Raw genomic sequence first — 17,290 nt, 5'->3', positions numbered from 1 at the left:
TCAATACCAAAGTGGAAGGTGGTGAACATCACATTTTGACAAGAACATGATTATCCGTTAGTCAACAAAGAGGTCATCAGGTCATGCTCTCTGGATGCACTCAGCATCATTCCTTGCGGATGCCAGCATCTGTGGCAGTTTACGGTAAAATACCTCAGCGAGAAATCAAGTTTATTAAATTTACATGCGTGCACAGTTCTAAACTGAAACAAGGAGCTATAGTCATCAATAAGTCACCATTAAAAATGAGATAAGGACAGCACAGCTGGCAGTGCACCCAAAATCACTAACCTTGAAGATTTTCTTCACTGCACTGTCGAGGTTGTCCCACTTTGTCTTGCCACTCACGTACAGGGAACCAATGAGGGCCTCTTCTGGAGCCTGCCACGAAGGTTGTTCCAGATAATTCACACAGACTCTTCCCCACTCTCCTCTTTTCGCAAATGTAGTTTCGACACATTTTTATGGCAACATCGAAAACAAGACCGAGTGGAAAAAGGGCAGGTTAAAAGTCCTCTGAAACATGTTTTCTTTCTTTCTATTTTTTTTGTCTGGCTCAGAGCTAGCCCTGTGGAGACACACAAGCAATGTTGGCATGCTGCAAGTCACAGGGGCTGAGCACACCTGCATGTGCAGCACCTCTGGTGCTCTGCCACAATGTTCCATTTTCATCGCCAAGGAAAAATTTGTGAACTGATAAAAGAACTGAAGGTGTGCAAAGAAAAGCTGTCCATTTTATATTTCATCATTATGAATGTCATTAACCACCGTTTACAGCTATTTTGTGCACCTGCAACTACCCCTCTTACAGTTTGTTGGCATAATGACTCATTAAAATTATTACATTGTGTTGCTCCCGCTGCTATAACTGCACTTGCCATCCACGGATGCTCAAGAGGTACTTGGCTAAAATGTTACGCAGGTCTTACCACACCCCATAATTCCAATAACATGAAACAATTAATTCTTTGCAATTCTCTGCTGACAATGATCATAAAAAAGAATGTTGAATTTCTACTTCACTGGAACTTCTTCACTGCCCAGTACAACCTACAATGGTAGACCTCTATTGGCAGCCCGGTATTTTAATTTCTACTTTTCAACATCAACAATCTTCCCTTGTCACGAATTCTTTCCTGCTTTGAGTGGGTGGGGACGTCACATTGGAAGTGGCCAAATGCTACGACCTGCCTCCCAGTCACTTGCTCTGCCATTTTGTACCTCGCATCAACTCTCCATTTTCTTTTAAAACCTTTTCGGATTTTAAGCAACTTTTTTTTTACAGACTGGTTTAGTCCGATGCAATTCAGCACACATGAGCACTCTTTTTCGCCCCACTCATCTGTTTCGATACCACATTTTTTTCCCCTTTTTTTGCCTCTTTGAGGCAACAGAGCTGTTGCTGGCTACAAGGGCACAGGGATGTTCGTGCCTGTGTGCCACTTTATCAATTTTGCCCTGAATACCTTCGGGAATTAAGGCGCGTCGCAGTGTTGAAAGTTTAATGCCAGTAAGAAGGAAAGGCAGAAGGAGAGAGAGTGAAGGGAGATGTCACACTACAATAAGCCATGTGCTCTGCCCAGAGCATAATACATGCACATACACACGTACGCAACCATTTTCTATGCAAGCATATATATATATACCCACCTCACACTTTGTCATGCACTTCTCAACGTCTCCGTGGCACACAAGGTGGACGGTGACGGTCACCCGTTTTCCTTCTGGAACTGCTCCATTGATACCATCATGCAGATCTGAGGACAGTGTGGAAAGACAGGCATTAATAGCATGCCAAGGTGTTTTTCTCAAGACAGCAATAAAGTAAACGAAGGCTTTAAAAAAGAGAAATTTCAATAATGACATTGAATTCTCACATTCCCACCAGTTAGACCGTTCTCTGATATCAATGCAACTTAAAGGAGGGAACGTGGTTTTGAAATCCCGAAAAACAGCCAAAAAATCTGTTTTTTTTTATTCATTTTACCCGCTCGTTTGCCTCACTTTGTAGTTTTTCCACGAGTTTCATTCCTCAAATGCACCAGGAACACTGTATAAAAAAAATGTTTCGTGAACCCCAATGGCACTGCATATCGGGGAAACTATTAAATAAAAATCGCATTTCTCTCGTTTCTGGTTTTCTCACTGGATGCTCACCTAGTGCAGCAGATTTCCTCCCGGCTGTTTTGTCTGTTTTGACCCGTTTGTTTTGTAGCACTCACAGAACTCCCCCTATGCGATGACATTCACGGTATTTCATTTTGATGGATTTTTGGTGTGACATCTTTTTTTTTCATCTCATTTCATTTACAGTTCGTCACATTACACTTTACGGTTAAAGAATGCTGGAAAATCATGAAAAATGCTGGTCCTCACCGAGTGCAGAGGAGATTTCGTGGGCGCTGAGCCGCCTGTCAAGCGTGTCCATGCTGCTCCTGTGCGGCAGAGAGCTCTGAGATGCGCTCAGTGACTGGCTCCGGACCAGCCGTTGCAACCGGTCATTGTCATGCTTCAGGCTGAGCATCTCGTTCTGCGTGGACGACAGAAAAATGTTCGTGAGCGGATATCTTGTCTTGGCAGCAATGCAAGCGGATGATGAGGCTTGTCAACAAGCTGCATTATTTTTGCTGCTGCTCGCCACAGACGGGTCTAAGAAGAGAGTGAAATTTTAACATGTAAAAGTTCAATGGAATCAAGGTATCAATGAATGGCAAGCAGTAGGCATATTTTGAATACATGTAAGAATTGATCTCAAGCACCCAACAGCATATTGTTGCAATCAAACAGTTCCCAAACTACAAACCACGTAGCTTTCAAAAACAACGCTTTTGTCCATGCAGTTTTGTCATACTGTTCTTCCCCCTGTAAGCATGTCTTATAATGGTATTTACTCATACAGTGCAGCAAAACTAGGCTTTCATATTTGAAGCTTGAAACACTTATGCTGACAATGTATGTATGTCTGCAACGCCAGGGGCAAATGAAGGAAACTGCTTGGATGTCAAATCTTGCCATGTTACACCATTTTTAATGGCCAGTGTTCTTCTTTTACCACACAAATTTACATTTCCCTGACAAGATGAGTTTTTGTACATGGTTTATGGCTTATGAGGGGTTTAACGTCCCAAAGTGACTCAGGCTATGAGGGACGCCGTAGGGAAGGGCTCCGGAAATTTCGACCACCTGGGGTTCTTTAATGTGCGCTGACATCGCACAGTACACGGGCCTCTAGAATTTCGCCTCCATCGAAATGCGACCACCGCAGGTGGAATCGAAGCCGCGTCTTTCGGGTCAGCAGCCGAGCGCTGTAACCCCTGAGCCACCGCGGCGGCTACAGTTTTTGTGCACTGCTCAACAACAAGGTGATGCGCACCCTCATCTTGGCCAAAGTCTCCTTGAGGTTGTCCAGTTGGTGAGCTGAAGAGAGGGCCTCCAGCCGGATGTCGGTGAGCACCAGGTCCTTCTCGCGCAACTGCTTGCGCAACTCTCGCACCAGCTCAGGCCCAACCTCCTCCTCATGCTCATGGAGCCTGCAGCAGTTGAAACATGCATGCACCTTGTAGGGATCGCTATTTCTGGGAGCACTGCATGGCCAAGCCAAGGTGGAACGCCTGAGTGCATCCAGCAACTGCTCCCAATGCTTCCTGACCAGACCACACATATGTTAATGTTTACTGTGTGGTAGCAGTGCATGGTCAGAGGGGTTAGTCTGGCAGGCCGGCTGTTGCAAGTTGTCTTGGCCAGGCATCTCATTCACTGAAGCAGCATCATGTGTGGCAAAAGCCCAGCAAACCAGGATGTAAGGAAAGACAGGAGCCTACCTTGTGGCCAAAATTAGAACTAACCATAACAGTATGCCCAGTTAGTACACAGTTATCAATAAAGTCAAATCAGAAACGGAACCTATAATATACGGAGTACCTCAGGGGTCTATTCTTGGGCCTGAGCTATTTTTATTGCACATAAATGATATTGTTAACATTCCAGGGTGTAAAAATATGGTTCTATATGCAGACGGCACCAACGTTTTCTTCTATGGGGTGAGCACGTATGAAATATTTACAGAGGCGAATCTATGGTTAGAAAAACTTAGCACGTGGTTAAAGGCAAATAAACTTCAACTAAATACACGACAGTCAAAGTACTTGTTATTCAAAGCTAAAGGAGCTACATATCTACCAACTTTCCCGTTGCAATTCAAGGGGACATCTCTCCAACAAGTTAAGTACAATACGTTTTCTAGGAGTCACGTTTCACGAAAACCTTTCGTCGACACGCCATGTGGACCAAGTAAGAAAAGACGTCTCCGAAGCTGTTGGGATGCTAAATAAACTAGGGTACCACCTTTCTCCAAAAGCTAAGCCACAAATTTACTATGCCCTTGTTCAGTCACGTTTCACATACTCTTCTCTGGTGTAGTTAACAACAACCGAGAAAAGCCTAAACTCACTGTTATCTTTACAAAAGAGAGCACTACGGGCAATAGGCAATGTTCCTTTTACAGAAAGCACTGTCCTGTACTTCAAGCGCTATAACATACTGACAATTAAAAAGTTATTTAAACTTAAGCTCTCAATGGAAACCCTACGCCAGCAGAGAATAAACAGTACATTGGTTCAAGAAAAATATCCTCTTAAGCAGACCCCATGTGAACTAAGACAGAATGTAATAGTTCAGTCCAAATCCCGTACAAATTATGGTTTAAAGAGATTAACATCACTAATTCCAGAACTCCTGAATGAATACCCCGATATACTGCATCTCCTGCACAACAGAGTGTCCTGAACACAATTTAAGAAACAAGCAAGAGCAATATTTCTTTCAGAGTTTGCGAGCTTAGAAATTACTGTTTAATCCATCTTTTTTATGTAAGCCTGGTGCACTGTGTACTTTATTTTCATTTTGCACAAACTTGCTGTTCTACTGTAAAAATAGTGTTTTATGTGTAATATTTTCCCTTCTGGTAGATTCCTCCTTTGATTCTTTTGTCTTTTTTCCTGAAAATTAGACATTGTAAATAGACGTCAATTGTTACACCTATTTTTGTTATCACGAGCTGTATTGTATCTGTATGACATCTGAATGATGCGAAATTATGTCAGATTACGTTGCTGCGAATGCTGCCAGGGTGGCACAGCCACGTCAGGCCCTTTTTCGCATCTTTTGTTGTGCCTCCCGAGGCAATCTGTTTTGTATTGCCTCTAATAAAGAAAGAAAGAAAGTTTATCGGTCATTGCTTCTTTTCTCAGAACGAAGGCCTTGCATGTCTTTTTGGTTTACCATGAGTCCAGCACCTCGTAAAAGTCTATGACGGAACTAACGGACTCGAATAGTATGTGTAAGAGACTCGCAGTACTGCTGGCTGTGATGCACTTTGAAGCACAATCACCTACTCTCTACTGATGCCAAAACTGCACATGTGGCTTGTGACTCAATGACAAAAGACAACACAGGTTCAGCAGCACTATCAGGCACACTGTTCTCATCATTTCAGTTGTTCTCTCGCATCCATCCGAGGTCAAGTGACAGCAGCAAGTCAGCTTTAGTAGTACAGAAGTGAGATGAAATCTGGCCAGGGCAAATTCAGTGCAGTAGACCATGGTATATGTACAATCTGCTACCATATATAAGTCGACCCACTGCCCCTCCGAACTTGTAATTCTCATCTGCCCAAAACAAGTTGACCTCAAATGTTGGCCGGTGACTCCCTTCCACACATCCCTGCAACACTAGCTAGTCATAAGTGAAAGCTTTGTCAACAACAAGCTAGTTGGCAGGTAGCTCCTCACAATTTTGTTTTTGTGAACTTTCCCTCTGTCAACTTCATTCACACTCGCAAACTTATCCTCGAATGTTTGAGCAACGTTACCCCATGGGAACACGCATGGTGCGCACAGTGCAAGGCATCGCTAATGCTATATGTTGTACCAGGAACATTAGCTTAACACTCTAAAAGAAACACTATGCTAGTATAGTTTTAATTAACACTATTAATTATCATTAATATAATGTCTGAGTCATAAGTATAAAAACATCATAAAATATATCAAGCACTGATTTACAGAAATGTTCCCATTGTTCTTAGAGTAAAGAGTTTTTTACACTAGCAGTACTTTGCAACTAAACCTCAGCCATACATTGCATGCACAGCCTCATTATTTTGTTAGGTAGCTTTTCTTATTACCCCTTCACCACTATCCCTCATGGGATGTTGCTCTGTAATAGCTATATGTATATAGGCTTGGCTCTAGGGTATCCACTCAAAGGTGAGTGTACACGTTGGATGTTGTGCTGTATTGTGGAGTTCAGGTGTCACACCGCTGTTGGTCACTAAAGTGTTAAGGTGTGTGCCTCCACCACTGTTGGGCCTGCATGCTGGTGCATGGTCGCTTTACTATTTTCGTGAATGTTGGATTTGTTTTTTAAATAACATAAGGGCAAGGGTTTTTCAAACGTTTATATGCAACATTACAAGAACATTATAAAAAAGGACTTAAGCACATATATTTCATATTTCACCACAAAAAAAATGTAAGACTGTAGCAATGTTTCAGTGCTATCTAGACAGTGGGAGGCAAATGAGATCTCAGTAAGCGTACCGTTCGTGTGTGCCTCCACTGACTAGCCTAAGTGATAAGTGGCAAACTGAACCGACCGAACTGCCAGCACTCATGCAAACCCGCAGTTTCTGATTCCGACGCGCCATATGTGCTCCAGAACATGTGCCCAAGAAGTTGCTGGGAGTTAGCTTTTATGCTACCGATCACTCGTCCTGGCAAGCGACAACGGCAGTGCACTGTTCAAAATTTGGCTAGTGGAGGGACCAATTTGTGCAAGAATTAACGTGTTGTTTTACACATGGAGATGTGTTGATTCTGGTGCGACCAGGCGCTGGCACGGATCGTGTATGACCCACGGCTCAAGCGAAACTATGTTAGACCCCGAAAGTACATCCAGCCTTGACTGCATTTCGGATAGTCCAGCTGGAGTGTATTATACTGAACTATACATACATAATTGTTGGTTATATCAAACAAGCGGAACATCTCCTCCAAAATGCCTTGTGAAAGTACAGCAAAGTATAGCACTACTGTTTGGGAACCCATGCTCAGCGGAACACTGAATACATCGAAAGGTGCGCCGTGCACCTGCAAGTGGTTCTTCTCCTAACTAGTGTTCATCACTCATTTTACGCACGCAGAAAAGGAACTGTTCCACGGCCTTGGGCACCTGTTGGCAGCGCTAGCCCTATGAATTCAAGCGATGAGATGAATGTGGGGTGTATTTGAAGGCCACTGATTTTCCACACCACATCGCTATCATGCAGTGATGCCAACCTAAAAGCTAATTAAAACACACCGGCCACCCTCCTTGTCTCACTTCCTGCATTCTGGTCTCTGCCAAAGGTGTCGTGAAAGCCAACAGTACCTATATATAAATGCGTTACTTGGTCTCGAATGTGCTGATAACAGCATTAGACATCTTATGATAGGCAGTGGCTGGTTCTCTGAAGCTTGCATGCGAAGCGGTTAGGCCTAGAACCGCCAGCATGCCATAAGGTGGCACGTCTCTGCAAGAAGCGTGTCAATAGCATGGGTGAAATTAATGAATTCTTGCTTCCAGGTTGCAGACAACCTTAATCTATCAATTTTTTTACACACTGAATTACAGACATCTACTTCGAGATCCCCTTCAAGTTTGATATATCCGGGTTCGACTATGTATGTCGACTCAGCATGTAGGTGAATGGCCGAGTTTCAAGAAAAAGTCGACTTCACGTGGCGTTTACCCACTGCACGTGCTCTGATTGATCATGAACAATCATGGTGGCCAGGAAGAGCTCTACTCACGCATAGCTGGAATGGGACAGCTTGAGCTCCCCGTTTTCGGTGGTCACGATGGTTCCACCACCTGGAGAATGGAGGATCCCGTTGGCGACCATGGACTGTGGGCTTGCCAAGCCCAGCAGTGGTGAGTTGGGCGTTGAGGAGTCCGAGTGGAGCGCACGGATGTCCTCGACATCGGAGACGGAGCCGTGCCGGTTCTTCTTGCTCCGCGAGAATGCCTTGCTAAATGAGCTCCGCAACTGCGAGGTGCATGCAACGACAGGCCTCATCAGGTCATGCAGTGCATTACACCTATGATGTGCAATATGGTTGGAGCCACCGCTTTTATCTTTTCAGAAAAGTAAGATGTGTTTCAAGTTAAACCCTCTTTTTTTTCCTCGAAGTAAACACATTGTTGCATGACACTGTTTCCATACAGCTGGGCATTGGAAGCATGACAAATGATGCACTGCAAGCTTGAGTTTAGGTAGCATGCTGACGTAAAACTGTACATTTGAGCAGAAAACATATGAAAAGATGAGAGATACCCATATGACAGGCTCGGTCAAACAGAAGTATAACAATTAATGCTGCCAATGTGCTGGGGAAAAAATACGTTCTTTCAATTGTTTCTTGTCACCTGCCAGCAATACTACTAATCAGTATTCAGTGAGTACTAATCAACTACCAAGCTAAAGTCAGCTCTAAAAATTTTATCAATATTTTGTACCATGAGCCCTTCATGAAGTCGAGTCCGAAAAATTTTTGGTTATGTTTTGGTTACAGCTCTAGAATACACAACTTACTTTACAATACACAGCAATTCACACAAGTTCTTCTTTGAGATAAGAAATTTCAGGGCATACTGTCCTGCTACTTTCTCTGGTTCGACGCAGACAGCAGAAAGTATACGAAAATAAGACCTAGCCTGCTCCCTTAAGCCGCCACGAGACTGGCTGAAAGGCACCGCAAGTGTTGATTGACTCCTCCTACCTTCAGTGTTGAGTTCAAAAAAGGCGGGAGCCGGGACATTTCATCCAATTTAAATTAGGGAAATCAGCCACACAGCACAAAAATTCGAAGTTTCTAAGAATGCTTTGAACATGTAAATCAAGTTGCCACGGTAAAAAGGCGAGTTCAAATTCCTCTTTAGTGCACCTTTAATAACTGAATGGCATTGCAGGCAGTTAAGCGCAACTGTATGTGTAATCCAGATGTTCGCAAATTTGCGACATCTAAATTATCGGTTGTCCGCTCGGTCCACGTATGCTGGTGCTGCTCACCCATCCTTTCTTCTTCTTGTGCTTGTTCTTCCCGCACTCCTCATGCCTGGTGGAGGTATTGCTGCAGGCGCTTGAAGCTGAGTTGACACTCGACATGGAGTCTGCCGACAGCTGCCGAGACATGTGCTGGTCTTGAAGTGCTGCACAGATGGTGCATGGACTTTGTAACAGGAGCCGACTCAGCCTTGAACAATCAAATGCTATGAAACCCTCGCATTTGATATGCCTTTTTTAATGCGGTATAGTATACAAGCATTTGTGACCTTTTTCTCTCCCATAAGTTAAGATGCATCCCTTTTGATGAGTCATCAGCACGTGTCTTAATACTGTGTATTCTGTGCACATGCGCGATGCAGCCTTTATATACACCTTCCCTTATATAGTACAACAAGTCAGTTGAGAGCACAGCGATTATCTGTGCCTGTATGTGTTCCTTACGTGTGCAGTTATATCTCAAGAACGTAGCCAAAAGCTATGCCTAAAAGCTCGTTTTACTGAGTCATGTGATCAATTGCAACATGGCTGGTGGGCCAAAGACGAGTTGAAGCGATGTCATCTTCGCTGTCTGGGTCAGACTGGCGGCACAGCTATTCGAATTGCCTGCTACATGCGCTCAGGTGCTGGAATTATCGGGCATTACTTTCAGTGAAATCCGTGTCAGTTTGATGGGACCATATAAACTCAGTTCGAATAAACTGGAATTTCGGACTAAGCAAGGTTGAACCAACGAGATTGCACTGAACGCCCACATCACGTGCAAAGTTAGTAGAGAAGCACACAAGCTCCGCAGTCTGTGCAGTTAGTGAAGCGAGATATGAGGCAGGGAAGGAATTCGCAGGCTGCGAGGGCAGGTGAGGGGGCTTGGGTGACTGCTCACCACCGGCGGCAGCGTCCTTGGGCGTGTTAAAGGTATGGCGGCGCACTAGGTTAGTCGAACCACCACCACCAGGGGGCACGCCGTTACTGGGGGCCATACTTCGCTGCACGGCCGCCATCGACTGAAGCGCCATCTTGGTGAGGCCTGCCTCTGCACTCTGCTTCTTGAGTGCCTCGATGGTGTTCCGCAGCTCCGTCAGCTCGGAGTCCTGCACAGGGATGGCATACATTTGACCAACACTGTTCCCACTTCAAGTTATTGATCAATTCACTCTCGCCCTACCATATCTTTGCGGTCCCGGTTAGCTCAGCTGGTAGAGTGACTGTTCCAGTGAAGTGGTGGTTCTGGGTTTGAACCCCGAACCAGGACGAATTTTTCTTTAACTACAAAGTTTCTGAGAAATCTGTAGAGCTTTTCTTTGTAGCAGTATGGCTGCGCTTGGGTGGATGCCAATGAGTAATTACTCCCTTATTACAAATCTACTCCACCTTGGGGGATTCCGCTAAACATCTGACATAGCCAAGGTAAAGTGCCTCGAAGCAACAGACGCTAAGCAGGGCTATGGACCAATGCTACACGGTGGATCCATGTAATACGAAATGTAGTTCAAAAGCGTGGCTTTTTGGGCTTGTTGGTGCATGGTCAAGCAAGAGACTATAGCGCAGAGTAGACGGGATACAGAAGAAACGAACAACACGAGCGCTAACTTCCAACAAATCTTATTTCACACATGCAACATATATATACATCAAAGACACGTCATCACCTGTGCGAACAGTACCGTTGCCTCAGGAACAAGAGTCCTTTATCACATAGAAAGATAGAGGGAGTGCTTACACATGTCTCGCCCGAAGCATATATCATTTCAGCTTCAAATATTAATCGTGTGGTCATGTCGCTACTTTTTGCTAGCACAGCAGTTTTTTCAAAAATTGGTTTGCACGCTCACCCCATTCGTTCATGCAAATCTAAAACGTGCAAACCAATTTTTGAAAAAACTGCTGTGCTAGCAAAAAGTAGCGACATGACCACACGATTAATAATTGAAGCTGAAAGGATAAATGCTTCGGGCGAGACATGTGTAAGCACTCCCTCTATCTTTCTATGTGATAAAGGACTCTTGTTTCTGAGGCAATGGTACTGTTCGCACAGGTGATGACGTGTCTTTGATGTATATATATGTTGCATGTGTGATATAAAATTTGTTGGAAGTTAGCGCTCGTGTTGTTCGTTTCTTCTGTATCCTGTCTACTCTGCGCTATAGTCTCTTGCTTGATCATGTAATATGCTTGCTCGCTGTTTGTGCTCTCTTCTATTATCTTTCATATCTGCGCGCCTGTAATCTTATATGAGAAATGCAGTAATCCCACTGCAAAAAGTACTTTGAAAGCTCACGCTTCAAGAACAGAAAAAAAAATAACTCCGACATGAGTGCACAAGCAGCTACAATGTAAAAGCAAAGAAGCTAACACATCCATGTGCAAGAGGCTTAGAAGATTTGTTTACCACAGAACTGGATCGTCCAGTCCGATTGGTATGGAATGAATCTTCATCATCATCCTCAGCAGCCTGACTATGTCCACTGCAGGACAATGGCCTCTCCCATAACTTTTTAATTAACTCTGTCTGACTTTTCAGAGCGACTCTCCTTTCTCTTTCATTTTTCATCCCCCCCCCCCCCCCCCCCCCCCCCTGTGTCAGTAACATCCCTGCCTTTCCTCTTCCTCCTCCACCTCCTCCAGACCTGTGCCTATTCATATAGGAGGTTGTGGCCAAGTATCACACCATGGTGGCCAAATCCTGTTCTGGAGAGGGAGCGCACTGTCGGTTCTGGTCCCAGAGATCAGGCCGCATCCTGTGCCTGGTTATGCAATTCCATCAACATGCAGATTTTTTTCTTTTAATCCAGTGGAGAATTGTGCGGCACTGGGATTCAAACCACGGTTTTCTTGCACGACTCTTATGAACGAATCTTATGCTGTAACAACTGAGTGAACGATAAACATGGACGTGCACAGCCACGCATCCCTGAAACCTGCTGTTGGGTGACATTAAGGTAAAGGCCACCTTGCAACAGCACACCTCACTTCATTCTGCAGTGCATGATTGTATTGGTGGCACACTTCCTTTGTTTATTGAAATGACTGATGAAATGTGGAAAGAAAATGTAATGGTGCAGTAACTAGATCGATATACAGTGTTATGTCACAAATCCTCATCTTGACTTAGGATGGTATAGTAGTAAGCCAGTTACTAAGACGTGAAAACGACAAAAAAACCTTAAAAGACACAGGACAGATGCATGAGACATTCGTCATGAATTCATTAGTAGCATATTCGAACAATATCTACATAGCTCTCATTTTACAACAGCACTGTTCCTCTCCGGTACGTACCTTCTGTTCAGCTGTAACTGTGAGGTGCTGAAGTCTAGATGTCATATTAGACAGGGACTGCTCGAAGGCTGCAACCATGTGTGCCTGTGCATAAGAAAAGAATGTGCAGCTCATAAGCACCACGCTCCGAGACAGTGACCACCAACCGTTCACATTATACAAATTTCGCAAATTTCAGGTCTGAGAACTCGACCTAGACAATGTTCTCCCTTGTGTAAAGACCAAAGGGCGCATTTCAGGCACAAATAGCAACTACACAATGGGGCGATTTTCATTTTCCATGTACAACGTATAAACTGAGAAGTTCTCACAGAGGTCATTTATTTGGAGAGCAACTGCTCCCAGTACATTGGTAAAACATGTATGTATGTATGTATGTATGTATGTATGTATGTATGTATGTATGTATGTATGTATGTATGTATGTATGTATGTATGTATGCATGTATGCATGTATGCATGTATGCATGTATGTATGTATGTATGGATGTATAAAATCACCAAAAATTGAAGAAATATAATAGGATTTAATTCACGACGTTTCGGCTGGAGGACCAGCCTTTTCGAAAAAGGCTGGTCCTCCAGCCGAAACGGCGTGAATTAAATCCTGTTATGTTTCTTCAATTTTTGGTGATTTTATATTATATTGACCAAATCAGCTGCCAGAAATCACTTTTGGTGTGTGTGTATATATATATATATATATATATATATATATATATATATATATATATATATATATATATATATATATATATATATATATATATATATATATATATATATATATATATATATATATACACACTCTGAAGACACTGGTGCATCTGCTCTCTCTCAAAATAAACTTGCTTGTTTCACACACAAAGTGCCTAGACTTGCCACTGCATATGGGCAAGTGCTTGAGGGCATGTCAATAAAAGTAAATGCGACTTAGCCAGAAACATGTATGAACGCCAAAGTTTCCTATACTGGATCTCTCATTTGGGGAACATCTGCTCATACAGAGGGAAACAATGAATGTGCGCCAAGAGTCATGCGCGGCGCACCTAAAGAGGCTTGTATGCTTAGCCTGCTATGATGACCAGCCTGTGCGCATGTGTTCGTGAACACTTTGGCTATGCTTGTTTCCCCCTTCCCCGCCCCCGAACAGAACTGAAAAATAAGATCGACGAAAAGCTGCCCAGAAGTGTCTCATGCGTTCGAATAGCTGTAGACTGAACACCAAGCGGGGTGAGGCGACAGACTATCCGTGTGCACAAGGTGTGCAGAGCCTTGCATGAGGCTTCATCTGGCCACGGAAAAGTCAGCACGGTGCATTTAGCGCATTAAGAACTGTGGAGAAGAAACAATACAACAAATAGAGGAAGCGGAAAATAAATCCACTTCCTTGAAGAGAACGTGAGAGTGACAGCTCTGTCACAGCCCCCAATGTGGGTGCCACTCACAAGCGCACCTTAAAGCCCACCCGGACCTTGAGAGCATAGGTGACACGTTTTCGAGGAGCACCCTTTGGATTCCTTATAATGTAGGTGTAAAATTTTGCACTTATGGCAGATTCTGGAGAATGCCAGTCAACATATATCCTACTGGCAAGGCCCTGGAGGGCAATGTCCTGGGGCAATGCCGAGTGCAGTGCACAGAGAAAGTCTCTTATATGTAGTTCTTTCTATCATGGAAGAAGGAAACACTGCAGGAGAGGCCCTTACGCCACCTTCTGGAAACCAGAAGTGATAGCAGCATCATGTCAGTCATTCACCATTCAGGCATCCAAGAGTGACCATAGAGCCTCCATTGACATAGCAACGGCCAACAGTGTGCCGAGCAGTTTGTGGCAGAAGCTACTGCAGACAACCTCTCCCACATCAATAAGCTGAGCCGAGTGGCTGAGCTTGCTGTGGGCGCCACTGCCATGACACGTTGTGCTAAAAAATCCTAATGCTCCTTAGCGAGAAAGACATGTGACTTGTGATACGGTTTCTATACAATAAGTTTGGAGTGCTGGCGGCCTGACGTATGTTTTCCTTCCTCTTTTTTTCTGATAGACGTCATTATTTCTTGCTGGATATCTTGCGTGGGTGACACGTGCACGGTGGAAGAGGTTGCCCGTGTTCTTTTCACCTCTTCACCACAATGCAAAAAGGAGGCATGTTGCCATCTGCACGTACTCCACATGAAAAGGTATGCAGCTCTCGCCAGAAGAAACGGCTCATTAAGTCCACAACCGGAACAAAGCAACTTACATCGATGGCTATGAACAAAAATTACCCCAGCCCCGTGAGTGTGGCCTCTCTCGGGCACAGCTGGTCGGTAAGCCCCACTCCCGGGCTCGGACCCACCCGGCCAGCAATGGCATTGACAAGCAGGTGAACATGTGAGTACTGGGTTGTGGTGCACTGCACCACCGGCGCCGTCTATCCCGCAGGAGGTCATCCGCAAAAATAAAATAATAAAAAGTGGGGACACGAAACCCGCACCTCCTACCTCCGATCATCCCCACCTTACTCCCCAGCCATTGGCCTATATAGTTGCAGCCCACTCGTAGGCTGGGGCCGGGTTCCGAGCTGCCTCCGTGTTCACGCGTGCACTACAGGTGTGTATGAGGCCCAACCTGGGCTCAGCCAACCTGGCACCGCGGTGCTGGTGGATCGCGGACGGCTGCCACATCTCCCACCGGAGGGGGGTTCCCAGCTCATAATATGCTGCCGGCCACAGGAGGTGAATAAGACACCCACGGAAATACTATGCTGCCAACATGGACAGCGCCATCGTGTTTCAAACCTCGTCGCCAGGAGGCAGAACCCGCCACCTGCCAGAGCTTGTTGGCCGAGTGCCTCAACGAATCTCACTAAGTGGGCCATGCTTCTGGTGATCGTAGAAGGGTTAGATGGGGCATTATATATGGGACAGGTGTCCATGTACTATGTTCCTCGGCATCTGGCAGACAATTCAGAACAGTGAATATATATGTCATCTAAGGCATTATTCGCGCACTTGTATGTGTGCTAGCAGCCTCCCCCCTAAGTGTTCGTATCAGATGATGCAGCACACCGACAGAGATCGTCCTTGACGCGCCGCTGCTTGTGCCGCATCTGTTTACAGCTTTTTTTCTAGCCTTCGCGATAAACGAAGAAAGAGGGTGGAACCACACTGCCCGAGCTGCATCCAACCATATAACGTTTTTAAAAGAGTGCAACTGGCGGTATCGTGCAGAAAGTACAAGGCGCTAGACGCATGTGTAGACTAAGATGTGATTTGCTGATCGATATGAATGGCACGATATGTCGTCGCCAGAACCAAATTCTGCGAACGCATGTGAAACGACGCAAAATGAAGATGCAAAGAATAATGTCAGCCGTCCACGCATGGATGCATGCATGTGAATGTGTGTGTGGAAAGGCAACGACCTAGACCGGGAAAGGTGGACGCGGTGGGCCCGCACAGACATACGTGCTGCACCGCAAACAGCCGCTCCATGCGCGCAGCCATCAAAGCGCCTTCCCTGCTCGCGAAGGCGCACGGCGCAATCCCGCGAACACGGGAAATCCGACCCGCGTGCTGATCAGATATCTGGCACTCGCAACGACCAGGACGGCCTTCAGTCGGCCCTGCGGCTCGCAACGTTCCCAGATGGCACTGGCGGGACGGGAGGAGGAGTGCAAGAATGCACAGCGTTCATAGGCGATGGGCCGCACAAACAAAGCAGCTGCCAACGCGCACAGGGCGAAAAGAGTCATCCGAATCATTCGCCGTGGCGGCCCTCCGAAGGCAGGAAGTTGTCAATGAAAGACCGACGCGGCCTCCGCGGCTCGCGCAAGGACACGCACGCATCGATCTTGGGACACGCGCGAGACGTGCACAGTGTTGCCGACTGTCAACTGGTGCTTCGATCAGCGAAGACGTCCGGCTCACATATATGGTGTGTCGAGAACAGCGAGAGGCGACGCGGATATCGCATTCCCATTACGAGTGCACGGTCCACCCGCGCCGTACGAAAGATATGTGATCTATCACCAAGGCCGTGACCGACACAAAAAATATATGCACGGAGATCATAGCAATTAATCTACAGTGACCACTAGAACGCACGAGAGGTCGCCCGTGGTTCGCTTGCATTCGTAACCGCGCAGGACAGAAGTTCGAAGAGTCCTCAGAGTGATCAAGTTCGCGACACTGTTCAATACTTGACTGCACCGATAGCTTTCGGGTGAATGTCAGGTCATCTTTCGGCACTTGTCATATACATGTGCAATGGCGAGCTCAGCAGCAGAACTACAAAATAACCGCTCAGTAACATTTACACACCGGTGTCCGTCACGACATTCGCCGATTTGGCGAGGTAGCTCACGTGACCTGGGGACGCCATCCCAACCTGCCCTAACGGACCAGTCACCATGACTGGCCGAAACAGGTCAGGTGACCTTGTGACATCATCACTACATGCCCACTGTGGCAGATCTAATTAACGATTGGTCGAGAGCGATCGCCTGACCATGCGACGTCACCACAGCCTGCCCACCGGGTTGTAAGCAAACCATATAGTCAAGACAGCAACCTAGATGGCGTTAGAGTCCACGACAGGAACCACCTAGGGGAGGGGGGCGTTACGAAATTTGCTGATTGGTCGCGAGAGGTACGGCGTTCGTAGAGTTCAGCAAAGAATGTCAGAAAGAAGACGAAGTCAAAAATCGGCAAAGAAATGCGATATATGCAACTGTGGGCGCCGTCACAGCACAGCGCGTTTACCTGCTCTTACGGCTAGCAGTCCGAATATGGCATTCATTTGATGGACATGCACAGAACTGCAACACAAGCTGCGACAGATGCGAAGTCTAAATCTACCGCATTCCACTCTTAAGGTGAAAGCGTCCCCGTATTTCTTTTGTTCTCTTCGCGCCGATGTTAGAG

At 45.6% G+C, this 17,290-nt stretch overlaps 1 protein-coding gene across 6 annotated transcripts in view; it reads right to left on the bottom strand.

Moving 5' to 3' along the window:
• sick (sickie) overlaps positions 1-17,290 on the bottom strand; it is a 959,410-nt gene that overhangs the window by 24,883 nt on the left and 917,237 nt on the right. For 5 of the 6 annotated variants that reach the window (XM_077635298.1, XM_077635296.1, XM_077635299.1 and 2 more), the window contains 8 exons: positions 12,383-12,466; positions 9,987-10,194; positions 9,110-9,249; positions 7,851-8,086; positions 3,374-3,530; positions 2,377-2,530; positions 1,651-1,757; positions 292-381 (listed from right to left, as the gene is read on the bottom strand). In XM_077635298.1, the coding sequence (XP_077491424.1) occupies positions 292-381; positions 1,651-1,757; positions 2,377-2,530; positions 3,374-3,530; positions 7,851-8,086; positions 9,110-9,249; positions 9,987-10,194; positions 12,383-12,466 (1,176 nt within the window). The remainder of the gene's footprint in view (positions 1-291; positions 382-1,650; positions 1,758-2,376; positions 2,531-3,373; positions 3,531-7,850; positions 8,087-9,109; positions 9,250-9,986; positions 10,195-12,382; positions 12,467-17,290) is intronic. The other variant, XM_077635300.1, reaches the window with a different exon arrangement.

The sequence above is a fragment of the Amblyomma americanum genome, chromosome 8 (genome assembly GCF_052857255.1).
Source record: "Amblyomma americanum isolate KBUSLIRL-KWMA chromosome 8, ASM5285725v1, whole genome shotgun sequence".
Taxonomy (NCBI): domain Eukaryota; kingdom Metazoa; phylum Arthropoda; class Arachnida; order Ixodida; family Ixodidae; genus Amblyomma; species Amblyomma americanum.
This window is presented reverse-complemented; position numbering and strand designations above follow the sequence as displayed.